The sequence below is a fragment of the Bubalus kerabau genome, chromosome X (genome assembly GCF_029407905.1).
Source record: "Bubalus kerabau isolate K-KA32 ecotype Philippines breed swamp buffalo chromosome X, PCC_UOA_SB_1v2, whole genome shotgun sequence".
NCBI lineage: Eukaryota > Metazoa > Chordata > Mammalia > Artiodactyla > Bovidae > Bubalus > Bubalus kerabau.
Genome location: NC_073647.1, coordinates 141,098,346 through 141,125,614, shown reverse-complemented (window position 1 = coordinate 141,125,614; position 27,269 = coordinate 141,098,346). Strand labels below are relative to the sequence as shown.

At 42.9% G+C, this 27,269-nt stretch overlaps 1 protein-coding gene across 1 annotated transcript in view; it reads left to right on the top strand.

Moving 5' to 3' along the window:
- Positions 1 to 27,269, top strand: part of SMS (spermine synthase) — a 50,529-nt gene that overhangs the window by 16,738 nt on the left and 6,522 nt on the right. Inside the window, exons 2-9 of the mRNA XM_055565592.1 lie at positions 3,223 to 3,343; positions 6,972 to 7,062; positions 7,592 to 7,656; positions 13,244 to 13,419; positions 14,272 to 14,426; positions 14,861 to 14,950; positions 24,522 to 24,636; positions 25,615 to 25,694. Coding sequence (XP_055421567.1) covers positions 3,223 to 3,343; positions 6,972 to 7,062; positions 7,592 to 7,656; positions 13,244 to 13,419; positions 14,272 to 14,426; positions 14,861 to 14,950; positions 24,522 to 24,636; positions 25,615 to 25,694 — 893 coding nt within the window. The remainder of the gene's footprint in view (positions 1 to 3,222; positions 3,344 to 6,971; positions 7,063 to 7,591; positions 7,657 to 13,243; positions 13,420 to 14,271; positions 14,427 to 14,860; positions 14,951 to 24,521; positions 24,637 to 25,614; positions 25,695 to 27,269) is intronic.

Genomic DNA, 27,269 nt, shown 5'->3' with positions numbered 1-27,269 from the left:
CTAGGTAGGTGTTTCAGCTCAAGCTCTGCTTTCTGGAGTCTTCTCCAAGGGCTGGGAGCAGATTGGCTGACAAGGGAGCCCCCAGGTCTGGAGGAAGGTGAATATGACATGAGGTGAACAGTGGACAAAATGGTGTGATCCCTGTGTCCCTGGCAAGGCTGGCACACTCGATGGCCACAGGAGCTAGGCGGCGGCGACCGCCAGAAAGGTCATTCAGACCTAGGATATTTCTACTGAATTGGGAAATAAGCCCACAGTATAGAAATACAAGAACACTAAATTGGATCTCTTTTGTAATGTGTTTTCTTCAATTTGCAACCTGGCTGGAGGTTAGCCCCCTCTGCCTTTCTGTTAGGATGGTCGCCACGCTGGGCTTGGCTAGCAGTCAAGGGCTTTGTGTGTACCAGACAAAGACACCCCCTTTTCCTACCCAAGGGATAGTGTATGTTCCAGCTCAGCCCCAGGGCTCTTGTTCAGCACACAGCCTGGCCAGTGACCTGCGGGGTGGCCCTGCCGGCGCGGCCCCCTCCACCATCATGGGGGGTTTGTGTTCAGTTGTGGAATGTGCCAACTGAACTTGGGCCCGAGGCCATTTACAGGGAGTGATGATTTGTTTTATACACTTTCAAAACAGAAAACATCTGTTCTGGCCAAGGAGGGATTGAATAATTGCATAGTGGCTTTCCTAGTCACAGTTCAAGTACTGCCGGGCGCACTTGTCTTCACCGCCCCACAGCTTGGTCACTTCCACGGTGGCCTGACCCCCACCCCTGGCTTCTCAAACCCAAAAAGAACAAGATCACATGTTTGCATCAAGATTGACATTGAAATTTTTTTTTCCCAGGGGCCAAATTCAGTCTTAAAACCATGGTTCTGGGGGATAAAATTCAAGCTTCCTCCTTTTAACTTCCTGAAACCACTTTCAGAATAGCAAAGCCAGCTAGATTATTTTTTGTCAAATGAGTTTCCCGAACACAGAGTTTTGCTGGGAATGAGGGAGCCTTACATGGAACAGGAGGTCGCCTCTCGCGTCGGGCAGTGCTTGTGCTCGGGTGGGGCAGTGGTGTGGACGCCCCTCCAGGGGTCCCTTCCTGATGTGGGACACAAGGCCCCTTCCTGAAGAGGCCTCAGGTCGTTTGGCTGAGCACAGGGCTCGGCTGCCCCCACACTCCCTGACCCGACCCTGGGCCCCATGGCCTGCCAGGCGGCACCATCTGAAAGCAGGGGGCCCCTCCCTTTGGGGTGAACTCCTGTTGGTATTTTTATGAGGGGTTTGAAGTCCCTTTGCTGTGCCCACTTGCTCCTCTCACACTTGGTGGTATCGTACAGGTTTGTGGGCGGGGAATGCTTGTCTCTACCCACACGCGGCGTGCTATCTAGGCATACACACAGCCTGTCGTTCAGTTTTGTTCTAAATGTTGTCTGTGAGGTTGGGCGGTGCTACCCTAATTGCTCTGTGTTTGGAAATGGAGAAGATGAACAAAATCACTCCTTCACTGCCATCTCTGCTACTGCATTTGCTTTTGTTTTTTTTAAGCAAAGTTAAAATCTATGTTTTGGTGGGTGTATTAGTCAGCCAGGGCTGTTGTAACAAAGTACTACAAACTGGTGCCTTCAAGCTAAAGAAGCCTATTCTCTCCCAGTTTTGGAGGCTGGAGTCTGAAAGCAGAGCATCAGCAGGGCCACGCTCCCCTAAGGGGTCTAGGGGCAAGTCCTCACTGGCCTCTTCCAACTTCTGGTGGCTCTGCATTCTTGGCTGGTGGCCATCACATGCCAGCCTCTCCCTGTCTTCACCTGCTCCTGCTCCTCCTTCCTGTGTCTTCCAGGCTTCAGTCTCTGATAACTTACTGGAATTAGGACCTACCTGGATACTCTAAGATCTTTAACTACTACATCTGCAAAAACCCTTTTCCAGATCAGGTTGCATTCCCAAGTTCTGAGGTTTAAAATGTGGCCATATATTTTGTGGGGGGGTCACTCTTCTACCCTCAACAGTGGGAATAGATGAAATCGTCTGGTTTTCAAACGCCAGTTAACTTACATGTTAAAAAATGTCTGCATAGGCCAGAATAAGACATATCTGCTGCCCAGGGTGGGCTCTGAACCTAGTTTGTAGCCCTCATTCTTACTGTGCACTGGAAGGTTCCAGATGTCACTGGAGACCAACTCTGTGTAGATTGAAGGAATTCTTCCAGTCCATTTTGGCACTCCTTAGTTTATGGAAGGAATTCTAGTGTAATTTTCTTGTGAAACCACACTGCGGTCAACTGTGGATCTTCCGTTTTTTTTTTTTTTTTTTTTTTCTTTTTCTTTTTGCCCTTGGTTTAAGTCACAGGGGTGCTTTGTTTTGACGCTTCTCAGCCTGCCCTCTTTTCCTTCATGTGGAAAAAGCATCAGCCTGTGGTGGGCTCATGGGACAGTACAGAGTAACTCCTTTTGTCTCATTGTGGTTCTTTATCTTAACCTTCTCAAGGAATGAGTGCTTTGGCAGATACAACTAGAGAATTAATTGCATTTTGCTTTTCATCTAAGTATCATACTGTTGGATGTTCTTGAAGATTCTGGATTCAAGTAAACCTGCAGAGGTTAATGCAATTTCTATAACCTTGACCTCAGTCCTTGATCTGAGCTCCACTTTGGTGGGGGTTGGGGAGGTAGCCCGTGGGATGGGAGAGAGGGGCATCAGAATGCTTAGCAGGTTGTAGCATATTGAATTGTTCAGTTTCTATCAATTAAAAATAGGTTACTGAGTTGTGCTATTTCTTTTTTCCCAATAATAAAAAACAAGGCATCCTTATTGCAGAACACCTGGAATACAGAGTCAAAAGAAGTCATTTATGGTACCCATCAACAATGGATGGAAACCCTTTTCTAGTACTCTAGATCCTCATTAAGTTATTTCACCTAAAGTGGAATGTCTTTTATCGTGTTTTTATTTGATTTCTGGCTAGGCTGAATATTTTGTTATGCTATTTCTAGTTGGCTCAATTATCCGTCTGCATTTTTGGCACAGCTCTTCTGTGGTTGGTGTTGCTGTTCTTTCTGTGTTACCTGGTAATTTGCAGCCACTCCCTATAGGGTTGAGAAAGTTCTAGTTCATAACAAAGGGGATAAATGATGCCCATAGCTCTGTTCAGGGTTTCTCAAAAATTCATTCATCAAACTGTGCTTTGCTTTTCAGTGTTTCATCTGACCATCTTGCCTTCTCCCCCTATTCTCCAGCTGATGGTGAGACCATTCTGAAAGGCCTCCAGTCCATTTTCCAGGAGCAGGGGATGACGGAGTCAGTGCACACCTGGCAGGACCATGGCTATTTAGCGACGTACATAAACAAAAACGGCAGGTGAGGTGACCATGAGTGCTCCTATTCGGATCTGAGCACTTCAGCTGTGTGTATGGAAAGAGTGGTGGTGGGGGGCATCCAGGTTGAGCACTTCAGCTGTGTGTGTGTGTAAAGAGTGGTGGTGGGGGGCATCCAGGTTGAGCGCTTTAGCTGTGTGTGTGTGTGTGTGTGTGTGTGTGTTTAAAGAGTGGTGGTGGGGGGGCATCCAGATTTTTTTTCCTTTCCTCCTTTGGCGTCTTTGAGGAGGGGACTAGAATCCAGTGCTCCTAGCTGCGCAGTAGAATCATGTCACAGAATCCCACGTCCAGGCACTCCCCCCCGAGATTAAGGCCCCTGAGGGTTGCTGTTTCTCTAAAGACCCTCAGGTGATTGTGTGTGCCCAAGACTCAGAAGCCTTGGGCAGCATAAGCAGTGCGAACTGGCAGGCAGTGAGCCAGATGTACTGTGCTCTACTCTAATAGTTTCTGCCGCAGCAGGTCTGGGGCCGCACCCCAAATAGTATTTCTGGCAGCTCCTCTCGGAGGATGTTGATACTGTGGGTCAGTTGACCCCACTGTGAGTAGCACTGTAATAAGTGGTTATCAGTTAATGCAGACTGTAGTCAAATGCAGGGTGAAAAAGTCTGCAAAGAGCTTGATAAGAAGCTAGGGGCATCCAGGAGTTTAAGATTTTGGGTTTTGTTTTCTCCTTAAGACTTTATAGATGATCTATCTAGACTTTTTCTCTGATCAGTATGGAAACAAAAGTCAACCTGAGACTAGGGAAGGAAACCTAAATTAAGAAATGACTGAGAACAGGGGACTTGCCTGGTGGTCCAGTGGTTGGGACACTGCTCCCCATGTGGGGCTGCCTGGGTTCCATCCCTGGTCAGGAAACTGGATCCTGCATGCTGCACCTAAGAGCCTGTATGCTGCAGCTACAAAGATCCTGCTTGCCGTAACTAAGACCCGGTACAGCCAAGTTAAAAAGAAAAAAGAAATGACTGGTAACAGAAGATACTGGTGCACTGAGTTCTCTGTATTTTCCGAAGTCTATGTAGTATCTTCTAGAGTCTAAAACTAGAGTCTTAGTAATTTGCACTATTAATTTTAAAACGTGAACTCCTGTGTATTTTTGATGGCTTTCCTTCTTTTCTCCCAATGGAAACTAAGTTCTAGAATTCCACGAGGTTTCATTAATGTCCCACATTCTCCCCGTTGTTTTTCTAATTAAAAGAACACCCGCTCCCATCTTAGAGAGGCTCAAAAGACAATGTCGTAAGGTGAAGGAAACTTGTACTTTTGAGCTCACCTCCCCTTCTATTATTCTTTTTGTAAGTCCACGTAGTTCTTCCCTGTGAACATATCTTCACCTCTCAAAGAAACCCTAACCCCTGTACCCTCAAGCCCAAATCTATATTTCTGACTGCATACCAAACCCCCATATGTGCATGGAATAGATCCCTCCAATGTATCTAAAGTGATTTCCTCTCAAGGGTTACCCAGACCCTCCACTGCCTCCGTCCTCGCCCAGTTACTGGCAAGTCTCCTGGAAGCAGAGGTCTGCAGCTGGCCTTACACCCTCTGGCCTCTCTTCTTTCTCTCTGCCCCCCTCTCTCCCTGTCCTTGCTGTGGTCCATAACTTGGGGACCACAGCAAATCAGACCTTGCCTCTCTGCCACCTTGTAGGTTCCTCCTCTAATCCAGCTGAAGCCTTGAATCTCTTGTTGTTGTGTAGTCGCTCAGTTGTGTGCCTCTTTGCAACCCCCATGGACTGAAGTCCGCCAGGCTCCTCTGTCCATGAAATTTCCGAGGCAAGAATACTGGAGTGGGTTGCCATTTTCTTCTCCAGGGCATCTTCCCAACCCAGGGATGGAACCCGCATCTCCTACATTGGCAGGCAGATTCTTTGCTGCGAAGCCACCAGGGAAGTCCCTTGCATCTCCTACCACCTCCTAAGGACCTTTGGGGCTGGACAGGGCCAACCATTCTACTTCAGTTCTTGAATCTTCTACCCTAGACACCAATCCCAGTTTTCTAGAAGACTTAGAATTCTTCCTGGAAGGGAGTTTTTGAGTGATAAGAGCTGTTGGAAATTGCTTCTGAAAACAGAGAAAAGAAAAATTAACATGTTTAGTTTACTTTTTTTCTTGGCCTTGCCATGCAGCTTGCTGGCTCTTAGTTCCCTGACCAGGGATGGAACCCGGGCCCCCTGCAGTGGAAGCACAGAGTCCCAACCACTAGACCATCAGGGAAGTCACTAACGTGCTTAGAGACTTGTTTCCACATTGGTCTTCCTCTTCTCTCACTTGCTCAGCTGGGACCCATCTCCATGCTGCCTAATATCTTGGTCCTCAGTCACCTTGTTTTTTTGGTCTCCATTCCCCGCCCCCGCCCCCTTGCAACTTTTCCTCTTTCATTATTTTTGCTTTTAATCAGATGAGGTCAGTGCTTGTCCCCACCTTCTGGCATTCTCCGTGTTCCTGCAGTTCTCTGGTGGAAGATTCTTTGCTAGAACCACCTAGCTGGTTAAGAGGTGGCATTTCTCTATCATTCTTTCACCCCTAGCTCCTCTCCTTTGTGTGGCAGATTGGGGTGGGGGGGGTGATCAGCTAGTTCAGGAGTACATGAGTTAGTGGTATCCCTGGCCTGAACTTGATTTTGAGGCCATTTAAGGGCTGAAGGTGAAAATTAACTAGTTGTATTTATCTTTTTAAATCCAAGCACACGGCTTGTATTCTCTGAACAGAATTCTTCATCTTATTTAGTATTATTATTCAAATGTTTCTTTAACCACACCTTATAGTGAGATAAGTGATTTTAGAACTTTCCTGATGGTTCTATGGCTAAGACTCCTTGCTTCCAATGCAGGGAGCCCGATTTGATCACTAGTCAGGGAATTAGATCCCTCATGCCCCAACTAAGACTGGCATAGCCAAATATTTTAAAAAAGAAGTGATTTTATATCAGATGTGCACATAACATCTGCATATATACAAATATACATGTCTAATTGAAGGAAAAGTTTCTTCAGATAATTCTTATGCATGTGTGATACACTATTTTTATTTCATAAAAAAGCTGGCCAGACACACTGAATTAGAGGTTAAAGCTTTTCCTGTAAGGAGCTCCTTTTTTTTTCTTAAACAACTCTAAAAATGTAAGAACCATATTTAACCTGCATGCTTCACAAAACATGCCAAGGGCTGGATCTGACTTGCAGGCCGCTAACTCAATGAATGTAGCCACCCCTGCCTGCAGTCAGAAAAACACAGCTCTGTTTTGAACTCCGAGGGAAATTGGGAGAACCAAGTTTGCTTTGCCCCACCCTCCCATCCTTTTAAGGAGGGATCAGTCACTACTGAGGAACCTTCTTAAAAATCAGATTCACAGGACTTCCTGCTGAATCACTTTCTGGGCCAAATAACCTGTTTGAAAACCTTAGCACTTGATGATTCTGTCTAAAATCTTGCCTAAATGATTGGCATCCCTGCCCCCATGAAGAGGCTCTAATAAGAAAGCCACAGGGTTAATTATGTTATTTAGGGAAAAAAAGAGCAGTGGTTTTGCCTTTTAACTGGGTTGGTGCCTTTTTTCTTTTGAGTGCCATGATACCATTCCTAACCTTACAATTATGCTCTCCTCTGTAGTTTTGCCAATTTGAGAATCTACCCGCATGGATTGGTGTTGCTGGATCTTCAGAGCTACGATGGAGACGCACAAGGCAAAGAAGTCGATAGTGTCAGTTTTCCACTTTTATTTACTCAAGTACTTAAGGATCACAAAAATAGCTCAGTTCAATAATAAAATCATTTTCACCTAATTGCTGACTTTCCAGTTAATTTTAAACTTGGCTGCCTTCAGATAAGTGATTTTAGAAGAAAAATAATTGCTCCTCAAGTGATTTAGTAACCTGGTTCTCATCTTTCCCTTGACCATTTGAATACTGAGTAAATGACTTGACTTTGCACTGGAGGGAATGTAAACCTTTAACCAGGATATCAATAACTGCAATATCCTTCAGCCTTCCTTTTGATACTGTTGATACCATAGGCTGAAGTGAGATCGGCACTGGGAGGGATAGATGACAGGGGAGTGTGGAATTGGGCCAGGCCCGCAGGCTGCTGGAGAGTTGGGGGAGGACAAGTGTATCTGGACACCTGCCAGAGTGACAGCTCTGTCAACATGACCTTGACCTCCTGGTCTGTAATTTAGCTCTTCTACTCAGCTTATTTGATAAGCGCATTGATTTCTTTTCTTGTAATTGCAGCTTTTGAACAAAGTAGAAGAAAGAATGAAAGAATTGAGTCAGGACAGTACTGAGCGGGTAAAGCGGTAAGTCCACGCCTGAATATTCTTTTATATTTGGTTAATTGATAAAATGGGCTTCCTTGGTGGCTCAGACGATAAAGAATCTGCCTGCCAATGCAGGAGATGTGGGTTTGATCTCTGGGTGGGGAAGATCACCTGGAGAAGGGCATGACAGCCTACTCCAGTATTCTTGCCTGGAGAATCCTGTAGACAGAGGAGCCTGGCAGGCTACAGTATATGAGGTCGCAGAGAGTTGGACACGACTGAGTGACTAAACAACAATAAAAACAATCAATAAAATAATTGCAATGGTGGTGTTATCCCTGAGCAGTGTATGTAAGATGTGGAAGAAATCAGTCAACTTCTGCTTCTGGCCACTTGATAGGCTAATGTAGATGGCCCTGATGGCAGAAGACTAACTGTGTGTGTGTGTGTGTGTGTGTGTGCGAGAGAGAGAGAGAGAGAGAGAGAGAGAGAGGCTAGATAAAATGGAACAGGGGCAGAAAGGAATGTACAGTGATCCTAAGGGGTGAAACTGTAATGCAGAGAATCAGATGGGGCTGGCACCTCAAAGAGGAGCTAGAAAACTCCTCAACCATGTCTAGTGAAGAGAAAAAAATCATCTATCTTTCCTCAGAGTTCTGGGCCCCACAGTATAATTAAGCAGTTTTAAGAGATTTTGACAGGATGGGATGATAGAAAATATGCCTCAGTGCTTTCAGGTAGGATGATATTGACATTGCAAGAATATCAGAGCCAACCCACCTTGAGCAGCCCCAGTGGGTTCTTTTCAGTTGATGACAAAGACCATTAAGCTTTTGTTGAGGAGTGCAGCTACTATGCCACCTGTGTCTGTTTAAAACTAAGTTAATAAAAAAACCAAAAACAGTTCATTTCCTTACTCCCTTCTTGTCACTAGCTAATGGCTAGTGACTGCCATATTGGACAACACAGAGAAATGTTCTGTTGGACAGCACAGACGTATGTGCTAGTGGTGTCAGATGTTAGGAGAGCTTTGATAGAAGTAAAGTTTTGGCATTCTTTGGGAGGGGTGGTGGCTCAGAGGTTAAAGTGTCTGCCTGCAATGCGGGAGACCTGGGTTCGATCCCTGGGTTGGGAAGATCCCCTGGAGAAGGACATGGCAACCCACTCCAGTATTCTTGCCTGGGAAATCCCATGGACAGAGGAGCCTGGTGGCCTACATTCCATGGGATCGCAAAGAGTCATACACGACTGAGCGACTTCACTTCACTTCACTTCAGAGTCTGGCAGGTCCTGGGAATTAAGAATGTGAATTAATCATGGCTGCACAATAAGTTATTCTGAGCGGTTTGGCCTTGCTCTCCCTGGGTGGTTCCTTATTGGACCCCCCAAAATGGGTCTGTCCCTGGACAGCAAGGAGTTCAAACCAGTCAGTCCTGGTAATCAGTCCTGAATATTCATTGGAAGGACTGATGCTGAAGTTCCAATACTTTGGCCACCTGATGTGAAGAGCCGGCTCATTGGAAAAGACCCTGATACTGGGAAAGATTGAAGGCAGGAGGAAAAGGGGACAACAGAGGATGAGATGGTTGGATGGCATCACTGACTTGATGTACATGAGTTTGAGCAAGCTCCGGGAGATGTTGATGGCAGGGAAGCCTGGTGTGCCGCAGTTCATGGAGTTGCAGAGTCAGACAGGACTTAGCAACTGAACGACAGTAACAGCTTGCTCATAAAGGCAAATACATAGATGCAGTAACACAGAGAGACTTGATTAAGGTCAGACCATCACTGTTAGAAGTGACCAGAATACAGACTTCTCCAGTTCAAGGCATTTTCCACAAGAGGGAATCCTTACTGGCTGTTTAAGGATGTTTAAGTACTTAATGGTTCATCCTGCTAAATTTGATCAGCCTGGAGGAAAGCCCCAGGACAGGTGTAAAATAATTAGAAGCTTGTTTAACCACCAACTTGAATACAAGGCAGGAAACTGCATGTGAAGAGAGCAGGACCACAGGACACAGTATAGAACTTGGCCGCTTGACTGAAATCTGTTAGAGCAGCCAGACTTATTTACCCCCCAAGTTCAGTTTACATATCCTCAAGCCCTTCCTGGTCCTCAAGTAACTTGTCCACACCCACACTCTTTTCTGAAATTTCCCTCTTTTCCTGTTTGCAAAGTTTACCTAATCTTTCCAGAGTTGATCCATCTGAATTGAACAGGTTCCCACTGTGTCTTTAGTTGGGTGATAATGAATTGGCCAACATCAAAATGCCAGATTTTTGTTTTTATTGGGGTTACTTCTAGGGGTGAATGAATAGATGAAATGCGTTTATGGGCCTCAGCACTCATGAAATCTGGTTCCTGTGTGGTTGTGGTGTGGGAATTTTTGAAGTGAGAGTGCAGTTACATTTCCGATTTCAGTTCAAAACACAGCACAGGCCTTGTTTTTCCTTGTCACTGTTTTTACATCTTTTTATAAAATCAGGGTGGAGGGCGCCGGAAGTTATTGGGAATACTTTGTTGTAGGCCCTTTGTTTTTGGCCTCAAAAGGACAAAAATGTTGCCGCTTGCTGTCTGAGGAATGACATTGTTAAAGACTGAATCATTAACATCTGAAATGATTACTCCCCTGTGGGCAGCATACCTTTAATTTCTCCTACCTGATGAGAATTTCAGTCTTTACAAACTTCTCAAAGATGTCCTTGTGTGCATCCCTTGATGGAAACCAGGACTCTACCCCAAGGCTGCCCTATTGTTTCTTCTGACTGTTCTTCCTTTGTGTCCATATCCCCTCACTTCTCTGATTAGCATGTGTTTGAACCTGCTCCCTGGAACTCATGGAAGATCCTGGAGGCTGAAGGAAGCCTATTTCCTGTAGTCAAGAAATGGAGGGACAAAGAAAGACTTTTGTGCTTAGGAGCCCCCAGGGTCCTGCTGGGTATCATAGAATGAGTAATTCATCAAGGTGAAGTCATCCTTAAAGATCCTTGCTTCTTTGGATCTCTTTAAAAACTGTGTTGCAATAAAGCGCTCTACCTGCACCTAAGGCACCATTGACACATGTGAGAATGGACATTGTTTACTTTGGTTTTGTGCAAGAGTTCAGTAGCTGCCAATAGCTGGCTGGCTGTCAACCCCGAGGGGTGGGTTTCCTCCCCTGAAAGCCCTTGAGTTGCTGTTGCTTTCATCCAGTGTCACCCGGGCTCGTGCTCCCACCACTCATCAGCCGGGGGTGGAAGAGGCTTCTCCCGAGTCCTGTTTGCCTGCTCTCGGGGGTTGTCCTGCCGGGGCAGCAACATTTTCCAAGAAAAACCACTTAGCTGTCTAATTCCAACAGCTGCATTTGTTCTAGAAGATGAAGAAGTGGTTAAATCAGGAGTTGGGATTAAATGATAGTTTATGGAAACTTGCTTTGTAGATTCAGTGCCTTTGACAGATATTAGTATTTCCTCATGGGGCTTCCCAGATGGTGCTAGTGGTAAAGAACTCGCTTGCCAATGCAGGAGATGTGAGAGATGGTGGGTTCGATCCGTGGGTCAGAAAGATCCCCTGGAGAAGGGAATGGCAACCCACTCCAGGATTCTATGCTGGAGAATTCCGTGGACAGAGGAGCCTGGTGGGCTACAGTCCATGGGGTTGCACAGAGTAGGACATGACTGATAAGACTTAGCACGCATGCAATATTTCTTCATTGAAAGCCTTGTTAACCTATAACAGGTTCAGACTGTATTCTTGGAAACAAGTGAGCAGGGAGAGCAAAGACTTTTGAGAGCAAGTCAGAGGTAGCCCAGCATTTTAGGTACCTGGGGTTTGCTTACTGTGAACCCTACTGTATTTGAGGACACAGAACTTGCACGTGGTTGTGTTGTGTGTGCAGTGAGCTCTCCGTTTGTGTTCCTCTTCATTTGCCAAGCCCCCTTTCTAAGTCTGGTTTTCCCTGTCATGTAGTGACCTCTGCTGGCAGTTTCTAGTATACTCACTCTGTGTAAGACACTCAGGATTTACAAAAAGGACTGAATGAGAAAATCAGCAGTTGGCAGACATTCTCATAATAATTGGTTCAGGCAAGAATCTTTTAGATGCCACTGCTGAAGGTGTGTCGAGATCAGGAACTTGACCCGGTTTTCTTGACTCGGATTTCATGGACTTGCCCCCAGCACCCGCCTCCACACACCCTGCTTCATAATTACAAAGGGACAGAAGGTACCTTTGCAAATGGAGGGATCTTGGGGGCACTGGCTTTAACCACATGGTCACACTTAACATTACCAATTAGGACAGGCATACATCTCAGTGTCTCTGATGTGACGGTTGCATAATGTGCCAACGTGACCCTACTGAAGAGATCTTCAGGCAAACCCACCTGAGGGATTTTCTGTAGAGCACCTGGTCTGGACTTTGCTGAGATGTGAAAGTCATGAAACACACGGGGAAGGGATGACAGTGACAACTATCTATTTTAGATGAAATGAGGGTAAAAAAGCAAAATACAGTATGTGATTCTTATTCAAAAGTAGAATAGTTATGAAGGAGATAGTTGGGGCAGTTGGGAACACTTAACATGGATTCCAAGCTAGGTGACGGTATTACTTGTGTGTGCACTTGGATGAATGTGCTAGTGGCAAAGTGGTGATGCAGACATTCTTGGGAGTCCTTCCTGCTAGAGGATTTGGGCGTGAAGCATGTCTCTAGTGGCCATTTTCTCCTTCAACTTTTTTTTTTTTTTTTTTAGGGAAAATTTATAGTATTATAGAAAGGTTTTTTAAAAAAGTAAATTCTTGGGACTTTGCTGGTGGTCCAGTGGCTGAGACTCCAAGCTCCCTATGCAGGGGGCCCAGGTTTGATGCCTGGTCAGGGAACTGGGTCGCACATGCTGCGATTAAGAGTTTGCATGCTGCAACTAACGATTATGCATGCCGCAACTAAGACCTGCCACAGCCAAATAAATACATTTTTTTGCAGAGGTGCTTTTTACATTATTTGTTTGTTCCTTTTGGGCATGCCTGGTCTTTGTTGCTGCCTGGGCTCTTCTCTAGTTGTGGCAAGCGGAGGCTACCCTCTAGTTGTGCTGTGAGGGCTTCCTCATTCTCTTCTTGTGGAGCATGGACTTCAGTAGTTGCTGCAAGTAGGTGGGCTCAGTAGTTACGGTTCCTGGGCTCTAAAGCTCAGGCTCCAGTATTCTTGCCTGGAAAATCCCATGGACAGGGGAGCCTGGTGGGCTGCAGCCCATGAAGTCACAGAGTTGGATGTGAGTTGGCAACTGAGCGCAGAAATGGAGCACAGGCTCAGCAGTTGTTGTGAATGGGCTTAGTTGCTCCGTGGCTTGTGGCATCTTCTGGACCAGGGATCGAACCTGTGTCTTCTCCATTGGCAGGTGGATTCTAACCAGGGAAGCCCCAAGTTAATTCTTAATATACAACAGTGTTGAAATTTGGTAGTGGCCATTCTTACATAGCCCTCAAAGTTGAAGTTTTAGGTTGGTTGTATACTATTTAGGAGTTTGTCTGAGGCTATGTGGCTCCATGTGGAACATTCTTGTTCCTAGGTCTTCTTTTAAGGCAGCCTCACCTAAGCAGTTTGTTATAAGGCTCATTCCTGTTTTCCTTCTTTCCCTTTTTTTTCCAGATTACCACCCATAGTTCGAGGAGGGGCCATTGACAGATACTGGCCCACTGCGGATGGTCGCCTGGTTGAGTACGACATAGATAAAGTGGTGTATGATGAAGACTCACCTTACCAGAACATTAAAATTTTACACTCAAAGCAATTTGGGAATATTCTCATCCTCAGTGGGGATGTTAGTAAGTATTCCATCTCTACCCCAATCACATAACAAAGTGACAATTTTAGATTGTGTTTTCCTGACATACCACCATTGTGGGTTTGTCCAGGTGTGTCGTTGGGCACTGCTGGTTATTTTTGTGTGTGTTTGGTTTTTGAGATGAATATTTACATTAGATTTACCTGTGGCTTGTCTGAGTTTTCATATTTTATAGTAGAGCCATGAAAACTTTGTCTTGATACTCTTTTTTATGTATACATAGATATACAATACATATTTATTAACATTCTCTTTTAGGTTATTGTTAAGATATTGAGTCTAGTTCCCTGTGCTTTACAGTAGATCCTTGTTGGTTATTTTATATTAATTGCTTGTTTATAAGGAAGTCTTTTTGTTGTGGAAAATTTCAAACCAAAGTAGACAGAACAGTAAGATGAACCCACATATACTCACCTTTGAGTGTCAACAATGATCAACTCCTGGCCAGTCTTGTTTCCCTTAAACTCCAGCCACTTTTCTCCCTCTCATATTCTTTTGAAGCAACTCTGCTGTTATATTTCATCTGGAAATATGTAATTGCTTTTTAATTATCATATCAGAACAGGCTAAAGACTGAATTTTCTTCTAAACTAAACTATATATATGTATAATCTATGTAGGTAACATGTTGGGTGTTAGACAAGTAGGGATGAAGAAAAGTCCACAATCCAAAAGGAAAAAAAAAAACATCAAAACCCTCGATATTACTGAGTTTTTAAAGACTGAAAAGGAAAATGTCTGAATTTTCTAGATTCTAGCGGTTTCTGGAATGATAAGTCAGGTGCTCTGAGGCTTTGGTTAAGTCACCATTTTGGATGTTTCTCCTCCCTAGATTTGGCGGAAAGTGATTTGGCGTATACCCGGGCCATCATGGGCAGTGGCAAAGAAGATTACAGTGGCAAAGATGTACTGATTCTGGGAGGTGGAGATGGGGGCATATTATGTGAAATAGTCAAACTGAAACCAAAGATGGTGACTATGGTAGAGATATCCTTTGCTGTATAAGAGATTAAGTTTGGTGGACTTTGTTCTCTTCCTCCTTTTTTGTCTTAATACTACAGGCAATGTTATGATTACTTTGAACAAAGGTTTCAACTTAGTACCAGTAGCCTTTTTATATGGCTACCAACAGGCCACCAACAAAGCAGCAGAATTGAGAATGAAAGAGCAGGCAACCTTTGCACCGTGTCGATTGCCCAGCAGTTGCTGAGATGGCTTCTCCATTAGAAGGAAATTCAGTGCCTTTTGAGTGTCCTTGGTGCCCAAATGAAGTCATTGTCTCATTCATCATTTTTTTCAACTTTATGATACCCAAATTAGTGTGAAAAATGTTATGTTCATCTTTACCTTTTAAAAAAGTATTTCAGAATCCTTTGACATGTTCAAATACAGGGGAAATTTCTCCTTAACCTATTTTGAACATTGACCAAATGGTGATTGACGGATGTAAGAAATACATGCGAAAAACATGTGGTGATGTCTTAGACAATCTTAAAGGAGACTGCTATCAGGTAATTATTTTTACCAGATAAATGTTTTTTTATTAAGTCAGGTGATGATATGATGTTGTTGATCACAACTGTGCCTTCTTAAAACAGCTTTAAGTGTAATTGGTTAAGGAGACAAATAATTGGGACTTCCCTGGTGGTCCAGTGGCTAAAGATTCCAAACTCCCAATGCAGGGGGCCTGGGTGTGAGCCCTGGTCAGGGAACTAGATCCCACATGCCCCAATTAAGACCCATTGCAGCCAAATAAATTAATAAATAATATTTTTTTAAAAGAAGAAAATTAAGATGATGGATGATCTTGTAGGGGAGGAAAAAGTTTCCTTCTATCCTTCCAATGCTTGCCTGAGACCCCTTGTAATAGAAGACTAACAAGAGGAAAAACAAGTTCATTAATGTTTTACACTCATGTATACATGGAAGATACACAGGAAAATGAGCAACTCAGAGGTAGCTTTAGAATTTAGACTAAAATACGATCCTAACAGGGAAAGGGGGACATAGGTGTCTTAGGTGAGAGTAGATAACTTAGGAAAAATAGACAGGGCCTTTAGAAGAGTAGAAAAAGAGGTGTGATACTTCATAACAAAGTTTGGGTGTGGTGTCAGCCTCTTCTGCTGTGATAAGAGGCCATCTTCCCTGGTTGAATCCCTAGGGGAGGGATCTATGATACTTTATTTCCTTTTAGGGGCTCTGTCTTTAGGTAGATAAAGGGGAGTTAAGAGGCCATCTTCCCTGGTTGAGTCCCTGGGGGAGGGGTCTAAGATACTTTAGTTCCTTTTGGGGGCTCTGTCTTTAGGTAGATAAAGGGGAGTTCAATTTGCTGTTTTGAGATAGCCTGTTCTGCTGCCCTTTATTCTCTCATGTGAGTTCTATATATATTTGTATCCAGGGAAAGTGTGTACATCTAATAAAGAAAAAGCCAATTCCAGATGCTTTGAATTAAATAGCATGAATACATTCTTATATAAAAGATGTCTTGTACCGTTTAAAAATTCTTTATTTTTGGCAGTGCTGGGTCTTTGTTGCTTTAAGCGGGCTTTCTCTCATTGCAGTGAGCAGGGCTACTCTCTAGTTGAGGAGCACAGGTTTCTCATTGCGGTGGCTTCTCTTGTTGTGGAGCACAGGTTCTAGGTGCACGGGCTCAGTAGTTGTGGCTTGTGCACAGGCTTATTTGCTCCATGGCATGTAGAATCTTCCCGGACCAGGGATCGAGCACGTATCCTCTGCATTGACAGGCAGATTCTTACCCACTGCACCACTAGGGAAGTCCTCATGTACCTTTTTATGACCTGGTAACCACCACCTTTTGTCTATCTTAGCATGAGTCTGTTTCTGAGTCTTTGAGAAGGGATTTACAAATTTAGAGAGTGTAGATGATTAAAATGTTTGGCGTAGGAATATTTGCTTCTTGCTAAGTAAAGTGAAAGTGAAAAATCACTCAGTTGTGTCCGACTCTTGTGACCCCATGGACTATACAGTCCATGGAATTCTCCAGGCCAGAATACTGGAGTGGGTAGCCTTTCCTTTCTCTAGGGGATCTTCCCAACCCAGGGATCGAACCCAAGCCTCCCTCATTGCAGGCGGATTCTTTACCAGCTGAGCCACCAGAGAAGCCAAGTTCCTAAATTCTACTGTGCTTGTAAGTTGACCAATCATTACAGTTTGTAGGATACATTTTGTATTGTATTTTGAGTATCCAAATATTAGTGCCCATACCCACATTATTTGGTAGAGCAAGATAGCTAAGCAAATGCATATTTTTATTTGACTAGAATCTTAAATACGTATCTCTAGTTTTATAGACAGTTTAGATGAGTGCTTTAATTTGTTACACAAATTACTTACTCCTACCCACGTTCTCTAAGGTGTGTGTGTCCAAATTTGATTTCATGGTACACTCATATTAATTTTTTTAAGCTGAGAGAGAAATTATATCTGTGTTAAAATGCAGTTGTGATAGTTTTATGGGCAAAAGGGAAAGATACATATTTCACTTAGACTATTGTAAAGTTTAAAAAGGGAGGGATGATGCAGCAGTTCTAATCCTGGGTGTTTATTTGAAGGAAAGGGAAACACTAATTCAAAAAGATATGTGCACCTCCATATTTATTGCAGCATTATTTATAATAGCCAAGATATGGAAGCAACCTAACTGTCCATTAACAGATGAACGGATAAAGAAGATGTGGTGTATATTACACGGTGGAATCCTACTCAACCATAAAAAAAAAGAAAAAAAATGAAATCTTGATATTTGTGACAATTTGGATGGACCTTGATGGTATTATTTTCAATTAGCATAAAGTCTGACAGAGAAAGAAAAATACCGTATGATTTCACTCATGTGGAATATAAAAATTTTTTTAATAAAGGAGCAAACCAAACCAAATAAAAATACATAGATCCAGGGAACAGAGGGGCCAAGGGTAGGGGAGGCTGAAATGTGTAAAGGGGACCAACTGTCTGGTAATGGATGGAAATGATACTTTCAGTGGTGAGCGTACTGTAGTACACACAAATTAAACTATAATGCTGTGCAACATGAAAAGGAAGAGGGAGGATTTAGGTTCTTCAGAGCATGACAGCCTTTTCATGATGACTAAAATATCTGCAAATTTTATAATTTGTTTACAAATATTTGCATTGTGAGCCAGACCCTCTGCTTAAGTGTTTTAAAATTTAATCCTCAAAGCCTTATGTGGCTGCTGCTTTCTGTTTTGTAGATGAAGACTGTAAGTCGAAGAGTTCAAAGGGCAATTTATTCAAGGTTATAGGGTAACTTTAGAGGAATGTTTCAAATTCATGTCTCCCTGACTCCTTAGGTTGACTTACTTATATGGATTAAGAAAAAAATACAAGGACAGCACATCTAAACCTGCAGTACTATAGAGTCATAGACTGTTGTGATTGGAGGCAGGATGTGGATGTAAGTGGGAAGATTTACTAATGGCCCCAGAAAACAACTTCTCGACTTTCGAGTCCAAGCTCTGAGGACAGAGCACCAAAGGCAGATGGTGACACAGACAGAGGGACCTTTTAGAGAAGGAAAAATATTTTAAATTGGTTGGCTCTTGAAGTTTAGTGCCCCAGTGCATCCCCCTCCCCATTTTGGGAACAGAATAGCTACCAAGGGGAGTCTGACAAACTCTTCTGATGCTAAGAGTTTTCCTGAAGCTCTAAAGGGCAGAGGGTTCCTGGTCTGTGGGACAGCAGTAGGCAAGCCCCTTAGGCATTAAAATACAACCAAAAAAAAAGACAAAACAGGGTCTTGGTTATACCTTAAATGACTATAATGTTGTATGTCAATTATATCTCAATAAAACTGAAAAAAAAAGCATTAAGAAACAAACCAGGTCCTTGCAACTGTTTGTCATTTGAAAACACAATTATTGTTAACCATTTTTAGAAAATGTTCCAGTGCACACCCCATTCCTTTTATGATGGAATAATTTTAATCTTAAAATTAAGGTAGTACAGAAAGAAAAATGAAAGATTTTTTTGTATATATGTATAAGATTTGCAAGCAGTGAATCTAGCAGTTTTAAGGAATTTTTGTGCCCTAAATCTTGTCCCCAGAAGATTTTTAGTTGAATGTAAAGATGTGAATCTTAAATCTATTATCAACACAATGCATTATATATATAAACTAACGTTAAAAAACTTACTTGTTTTTGGTTGTGCTGGCTCCTGGTTGCTGTGCACTAGCTTCCTCTGGTTGCAGGGAGCAGGGCTTACTCTCTAGTGGTGCCCGGGCTGCTCACTGCCGTGCTTCTCTGGTGGAGCACTGGCTCGAGGGCTGCAGGCTTCTGTAGCTGCAGCATGTGGGCTCAGTAGTTGTGGTGCACTGGGGCTTAGTTGACCGGAAGCATGCGGAATCTGCCCGAACTAGGGATTGAACCCATGTCCCCTGAATTGTCAGGCAGATTCTTATCCATAGTACCACTAAGGGAAGTCCTTAGTACTCTTTTTCTTGTTAACATTTTTTATGAAGCCACCAGGTTTTCCTTTTAGGATTCTTTACATGCTTACCCAGTTCATGGGTATGATTTGAAATTTATTAGAAACTAGGGCATGTCAAAAAGCCTTTCCTATGAATCTTCTTGAAGATGAAGCATTTTTGCAAAAGCAGTAAGACAGTAACTGAATGACAAGACTTAAAAGGTACAGTGAAACAACTGATCTCAATGTAACTGACAGAAGACTTGGTTGTAATAACTAGAATTAGGGGTAACATTTTGTTAGGATGCATCAGAATTATAGAAATTCCATGTTATTTTATTATTTATTATTTGGCCACACACTGTGGCATGTGGAGATCTTAGTTCCCTGAGCAGGGATCAAATGCATGCCCCATACAGTGGAAGCATGGAGACTTAACCACTGGACTGCTAGGGAAGTCACCATATAATTTTCTTTAAATTATTATTGGAATATAGTTGATTCACAATGTTGTACTCCGTATAATTTTAAGAATGTAAAAACATTTGCCCACACAATATAACCTGAGGAGGCTTATCACTCATTTGGCAATGTTGCCCATGTAATTTAACATACTGAATTGTCCTAATTAATTTAATCTCTGAGATGCCTCAAGGGTTCCTCTGAAGCACCCCAAAGTTAGCTGGAGGTCAAAAGAACTTCAGATCGAATTTGATATTTGTCAGAAATACTAGAAAGTCAAAGAAGATGATAAGTCACTGTGAAATAACAACCATTCACCCAACCAAAGTGACAATAAAAGATCTCAAAAGTAAATACATGAAGTTAAAATCAGATCTCTCAAAAAGGCAAAAGCAGCTTAGCACTCTAAGAAAACTTTATTTTCTGCTGGGAAAGCAAAGAGAGAAAACCAAAAATCCAAATTCTAGTCTTGCATTATCAGCCTATTCTTGATAATAAAATTTATTTACTTAAATTCAGTCTAATCATAGCCAATACTGACCAGGCACATACATGAACTTTTCTAAGTGTTCCTTTTTCACAAACTTTGTAAAACTTTTTATATATTATTTTGTCCCTGAGTTTCTTTACCATTCAGAAACAACCAACTCTAGGACAGAATTACCTTTTTTTCCATTTAACAAAATGGATTTCCATTCTTCATACCTGCTTTTACTGCAAACAGTAAAAGCTTTACTTGTGTGTTGAAATATTTCTCTTTTTTTAAAACATTTGAAAAAATGTTTTACCTAGAAATCCTCTTGAAAGTGAAAGTGTTACTTGGTTAGTCATGTCTGACTCTTTGTGACCCCATGGACTGTAGCCCTCCAGGCTCCTCTGTCCATGGAATTCTCCAGGCAAGAATACTGGAGTGAGTTGCCATGCCCTCCTCCAAGGAGTCTTCCTGACCCAGGGATTGAACCTGGGTTTCCTGCATTGCAGGTGGATTCTTCATCATCTGAGCCACCAGGGGAGCTCTTACATTTAATTTACTCAAATGTTTCATCATAGTTTTTCTTGTGGACAGATTTTATAACAATATGAGCTTTATTGACTTTCTTAGATGCAATAAAAGTAATAAACTTAATACTGATGACTCTAGAAACATGTCTATATTAAACCAGCACACTTAAAGGCTAGATTTAATACCAAATATCAGTTTAATAGTGAATATTTCCTAGATTATATGAACCTGAAATTCATTCTGACTAGATTTTATATTTCTGAGAATTTACATAAGCACTTAAGTTCTTTTAAGTTAAACAGAGCTCATCTGCAAACCAAGCTTAGCAATGCAATTTGGAGATGGAGGCACATTGTATTTGTAGTGTATGCATAAATATGCATATGTCTGTACAGACACAGATCTAAAACTTTACCTGTTTGAGTTTAAAAAGCACCCCCCACCCCACCCCGGCATCACAGATGATTCAAGTTTCTGCCAGTCCAGGTAGATCATTTTCACCTTGAAGGCACAAAGATCTGCATGTTTCTCCTAGAAAGCTAGCTTAGTACTAATTGCACACACAAAAACCACTTTCAGAATGTCAAAAGAGTCCCATCTTGGCCGTTTTCAGGGTGAGATTTCCTTCAGTTTCTACATACCTGTCACTCACTCATATTCACATGCTTCTCTTACAAAAGAACTTGAATCAACATTCAAGTTCCCAAGACTCCCTTCAGATCAGATCAGATCAGATCAGTCGCTCAGTCGTGTCCGACTCTTTGTGACCCCATGAATCGCAGCATGCCAGGCCTCCATGTCCATCACCAACTCCCGGAGTTCACTCAGACTCATGTCCATTGAGTCAGTGATGCCATCCAGCCATCTCATCCTCTGTCGTCCCCTTCTCCTCTTGCCCCCAATCCCTCCCAGCATCAGTCTTTTCCAGTGAGTCAACTCTTCGCATGAGGTGGCCAAAGTACTGGAGTTTCAGCTTTAGCATCATTCCTTCCAAAGAAATCCCAGGGCTGATCTCCAGAATGGACTGGTTGGATCTCCTTGCAGTCCAAGGGACTCTCAAGAGTCTTCTCCAACACCACAGTTCAAAAGCATCAATTCTTCGGTGCTCAGCCTTCTTCACAGTCCAACTCTCACATCCATACATGACCACAGGAAAAATCATAGCCTTGACTAGACGAACCTTTGTTGGCAAAGTAATGTCTCTGCTTTTGAATATGCTATCTGCTGCTGCTGCTAAGTCGCTTCAGTCGTGTCCGACCCTGTGCGACCCCATAGACGGCAGCCCACCAGGCTCCCCCGTCCCTGGGATTCTCCAGGCAAGAACACTGGAGTGGGTTGCCATTTCCTTCTCCAATGCATGAAAGTGAAAAGGGAAAGTGAAGTCGCTCAGTCGTATCCGACTCTTCGCAACCCCATGGACTGCAGCCTACCAGGCTCCTCCGTCCATGGGATTTTCCAGGCAAGAGTACTGGAGTGGGGTGCCAATGCCTTCTCCGAACATGCTATCTAGGTTGGTCATAACTTTCCTTCCAAGGAGTAAGTGTCTTTTAATTTCATGGCTGCAGTCACCATCTGCAGTGATTTTGGAGCCCAGAAAAATAAAGTCTGACACTGTTTCCGCTGTTTCCCCATCTATTTCCCATGAAGTGATGGGACCGGATGCCATGATCTTTGTTTTCTGAATGTTGAGCTTTAAGCCAACTTTTTCACTCTCCACTTTCACTTTCATCAAGAAGCTTTTGAGTTCCTCTTTACTTTCTGCCATAAGGGTGGTGTCATCTGCATATCTGAGGTTATTGATATTTCTCCCAGCAATCTTGATTCCAGCTTGTGTTTCTTCCAGTCCAGCGTTTCTCATGATGTACTCTGCATATAAGTTAAATAAACAGGGTGACAATATACAGCCTTGATGTACTCCTTTTCCTATTTGGAACCAGTCTGGTGTTCCATGTCCAGTTCTAACTGTTGCTTCCTGACCTGCATACAGATTTCTCAAGAGGCAGATCAGGTGGTCTGGTACTCCCATCTCTTTCAGAATTTTCCACAGTTTATTGTGATCCACACAGTCAAATGCTTTGGCATAGTCAGTAAAGCAGAAATAGATGTTTTTCTGGAACTCTCTTGCTTTTTCGATGATCCAGCGGATGTTGGCAATTTGATCTCTGGTTCCTCTGCCTTTTCTAAAACCAGCTTGAACATCAGGAAATTCACGGTTCACATATTGCTGAAGCCTGGCTTGGAGAATTTTAAGTATTACTTTACTAGTGTGTGAGATGAGTGCAATTGTGAGGTAGTTTGAGCATTCTTTGGCATTGCCTTTCTTTGGGATTGAATGAAAACTGACCTTTTCCAGTCCTGTGGCCACTGCTGAGTTTTCCCAATTTGCTGGCATATTGAGTGCAGCACTTTCACAGCATCATCTTTCAGGATTTGGAATAGCTCAACTGGAATTCTATCACCTCCACTAGCTTTGTTCGTAGTGATGCTTTCTAAGGCCCACTTGACTTCACATTCCAGGATGTCTGGCTCTAGGTCAGTGATCACACCATCGTGATTATCTGGGCCATGAAGATCTTTTTTTGTACAGTTCTTTTGTGTATTCTTGCCATCTCTTCTTAATATCTTCTGCTTAAGAAGAGATGGCAAGACCCCCTTAATGAGGGTCAAAACCAGAAGAGAGAACAGTATTAGGATTCATGTACCCAGACACTTGGGCACACACGCCAAATAAAAGCCAAACCAATTCCAAAAGTCTCCCTTAGACACAATAGTATAAAAGCCTATTCATAAGGAACTCTATCCCATTTCCCTTCCCTTTTATAAAACAGTTCTAGTTGAAGGATGTTCTAATTTAGAGGGCCATTGGTGTTCAAGGGGTGCTGAGGCCAAGCAGTGTTACAGTGAAAGTTTTTCTTTCATTCATGGGAGCAAAGCTGATCTTCCCGTTTTGCAAAGTGTACCCTAGTGGACTACAAGATGGAACAGAATTGTCATTACCCGTACTTATTCACTGCTGCTGCTGTCAAATACCAAGCAAAGGGCACATCAGTGCAATGCAGAATGGTCTCTCAAGGTCACAGTTCCCTTGCCCCAGAGAGGAGATACCCAATCAGTTCCCCATTAGAGATGAAGCCAAATGACCAAGCCGTACTCTTGCTGTAAGTGAAGCCAGTGAGGTTGGGAAGAATACCTGGTGCAGAGATGAGATCAGGTTACGTATAGTTTAAAATTGCACTCCCATTCCCACATGGAGGCCCCCAAACAGATCGGTCTGGGTCCCAAGAGAGAATTAGGGTGACTCACAATGAGCCCAGAGTGGCTCGCTTTCCCAAAGCAGGTGAACTCAGAAGGAGCAGATAGAATTCCCAGCTTACGTATGTGGGGGAGAAACCCCAAACCCATACCTAAGGTGGGTGGGCTGAAGGTCACAACATTTGTTTCCAGAAAACCTCGTTCCAAAAGGGCAGGCATCACCTGTCCCTCCTAGTTCTCTTTAGGGGAAGGAACTCTGGGGACTGTTGGAGACTCAAGGAAAAGGGCTGCTCTTTGCGGGGACCAACCTGCCACAGGCACCGGCCCTTGGGTGGCTCAGCAGATGTTGTGAAACCCAATCCGTGTGCCTGGTGCACAGTGAGGCCAAACAAACTTCAGAGTTTGGAGCAAAGCAAGGTTTCTTGCAAGGGCCAAGGAAGCAGAGGACTTTCCCGGTTGATCAGTGGTAAAGAATCTGCCTGTGATACAGGAAATGTGAGTTCATTCCCTGGGTCAGGAAGATCCCCTGGGGGAGGGCATGGCAACCTATTCCAGTATTGCTGGAGAATCCCCACGGATAGTGGAGCCTGGCAGACTGCAGTCCACGGGGTCGCAGAGTCAGACACAACTGAGCACGCACGCAAGAGCAGACTTGGTGACGTCTCTTGTTTGTTTCTCTATTTGTAAAATGGCAATGATAGTAATTCCTAAGAGGAATTGTTCCACTTAATTGAAAGGCATGTAAAGCATCTGGTAAGCCCGGAACTTTTAACTCCTGGCAGGTATGGGTGGAAGTGGCTTTTGTTTCTCTGGTAGGTGTTGCAGCCCCTGTGTGTATTTCCCTGTTCCTTCTACAAGTGTTTAACCACTTTCACATATGTTGGCTCACCTGCATCTATGCTTGTTCTCTCTGGAAGGTTCTAATAGAAGACTGTATTCCAGTACTGAAGAGGTACGCCAAAGAAGGGAGAGAGTTTGATTATGTGATTAATGATTTGACAGCTGTTCCAATCTCCACATCTCCGGAAGAAGGTAGATTCTGTTTTTCCTTTTATTTTAAACTTTTTATTTCATATTGGAATATAGCCGATTAACAATATTGTGATAGTTTCAGGTGAACAATGAAGGGACCCAGTCATACATATACACATATCCATTATCCCCCAAACTCCTCTCCCATCCAGGCTGCCCCAGCCAAGATAATGTTCACAGAAATATGGAAATGTTTTTCTTAACATCATGTGAGAATGAAAGGATCTTAAGACATTGTCTAGTGAAGTTCCTTCATTTATTAAAGGTAGTAAACTGAGGCCAGTGGTGGAAAGATGGCTAGATTTGGCTTTGGTCAGATCATGTTTTGCCACTAAATGAGCAAAATTAACGCAGTCGTTTGAAACAAGTATAGAAATAAAATGACTCATGATCATACCGTTGAGATATCAGCTTGTTTCATAATTTACATATTGGGATTTTTTTTAACCTGTACCGGGACAATCTGGTGACCTTTCTGAGCAATACCAGAGACAAGGCCCCTTCTCATGCCATGCACTCAAAATCACTGCTGGCTTAGGATTTCAGTGTTCATGTTTTTTGTATTACTTTGTCTTCCTGCTGAGTTTCCAGACTCAGGTCCCCACCCTCACTCTTGCAGTTTCTCTCCTGCGATGTTACTGCTTTTCCCCTTGCTTAAAGGTGTTCTCTTTCAGATTTCAGCCACTGCTTTTGTGTCAAATCTTTATGGGTATGGTGAGAGCAGTGTTATGTATATCCGCATTTGCTTTTGATTTTGCTTGTATATAGGTATATGTGCACATGTGTCCAAGACACAAAATATATGACAGTATGTTCTTGTTCACAAGCCCTTGAATATTGGGTCTCATGGCTATTTCTCTTTTTTTCTTTTTGTTTTTTTTTTGAATCATTGAATATTAATGTGAATGTTTGACTTTAGATGTTGTTTCTCATGCATGCAAACTGATATTTATAAAACTTAATTTTTTTAACATCCAGATTCCACATGGGAGTTTCTCAGACTGATTCTTGACCTCTCAATGAAAGTATTGAAACAGGATGGGAAATATTTTACACAGGTATAGACTTCTGTTTTTTCCCCCAAAAAATACTCAATAAAATTTTACATTTTGTGCTTCAAACACCAAAATACTTAGACATTGACATAAAGACTAATGATAGCACTAACTATTTAGTTACTTGTCAAATGAAGACTAAATAAGGTTTAAAGGGACTGGGTATAGTACGACAATATGCTCTTCCAATGCTGGGACAGTACAACTACTGAAAACAATGGTGAGTGGGAGAGACTGGGACAAGTATATGCCAAAATCTTACATATTTTCAGTAATCGTATTGGTGGTGATGGCATTAGTATTGCTTTTCTTAGTTGTATTTGCAGTGTGGCATAAAGCCATTGAGCATTTATGCAATATTTTAATTCTATCCTCAGCATTCTCAGTGTGGAAGTAGGTAGTTGAAGATGTAATTATAAAAGTGGATAAATGAAACTGTTGTACTGAAAATTTTTTTTATGTCTGTCTGTGTTCTCAAGCAGTAAGTTTGTAAATAGCTGACCTGTCCCTTTTAGGGAATTAATGAGTTCTGTCCTGTCCTGTTGAGAGTTTCCCCCATGGCTCAGTGGTAAAGAATCCACCTGCAATGCAGAAGACATGGATTCCATCCCTGGGTCAGGAATATCCCCTGGAGGAGGAAATGGCAACCCACTCCAGTATTCTTGCCTGGGAAATCCCATGGACAGAGGAGCCTGGTGGGCGACAGTCCCTTGGGTCGCAGAGAGTCGGACATGGCTGAGCATCTAGGCAGGCATGCACCTTGTTCTGTTCTGTCCTGTTACCGTAACCTTCCGATTTATTAAATTTGGGCTTTGGCTGTAGAATGAGCTTCTGCCACCAGATGAAGACACAGACTGTGATTTTTACCCCCTTCCCCCTCTTCACCCTCCTGAGAGTGTTTAGTAGAAAAGCCATCATAAACTGCAGTGGCTGCACTATGAGCTTTTGCCACAGAGGGAGACACAGACCGTGATATATATCTCCTCCCCCCGCCGCCCCCCATATTCTCTGGAGAGTCTTTAGTGGGAAAAAACCATCATAAACTGCACTGGCTGCAGTATCAGCTGCTGACATCAGAGGGAGACATAGACCGTGATTTTCTTTTCTTGTTGTTTTTTTTTTTTTTTGCCTTTGGGCCTCATCCTCTAGGAAAAATCATCAATATAATTTCATAAACTGCTCTGGCTGCAGTATCAGCTGCTGACATCAGAGGGAGACATAGACCGTGATTTTCTTTTCTTGTTTTTTTTGCCTTTGGGCCTCATCCTCTAGGAAAAGTCATCAATATAATTTCATAAACTGCTCTGGCTGCAGTATGAACTGCTGCCACCAGATGGAAGCAAATTGTATTTTCCTCATTTTCTAGGGTATTCTTAATTTTAAAAGAAGGTTTGAAGTCAGTATTTCCTGATACATAAAAATACATATATATATATATATATATATATATATATATCTTACTTAAGTCCTTAACATTTTGGAAATAATGGCAAAAGCGGCTAATTGGTGATCAGTCTTTTTACTTGGTTGAAAAAGCCCTTGATTCATAAGCAGAAGATAAGCAGTATTGTACTCTGG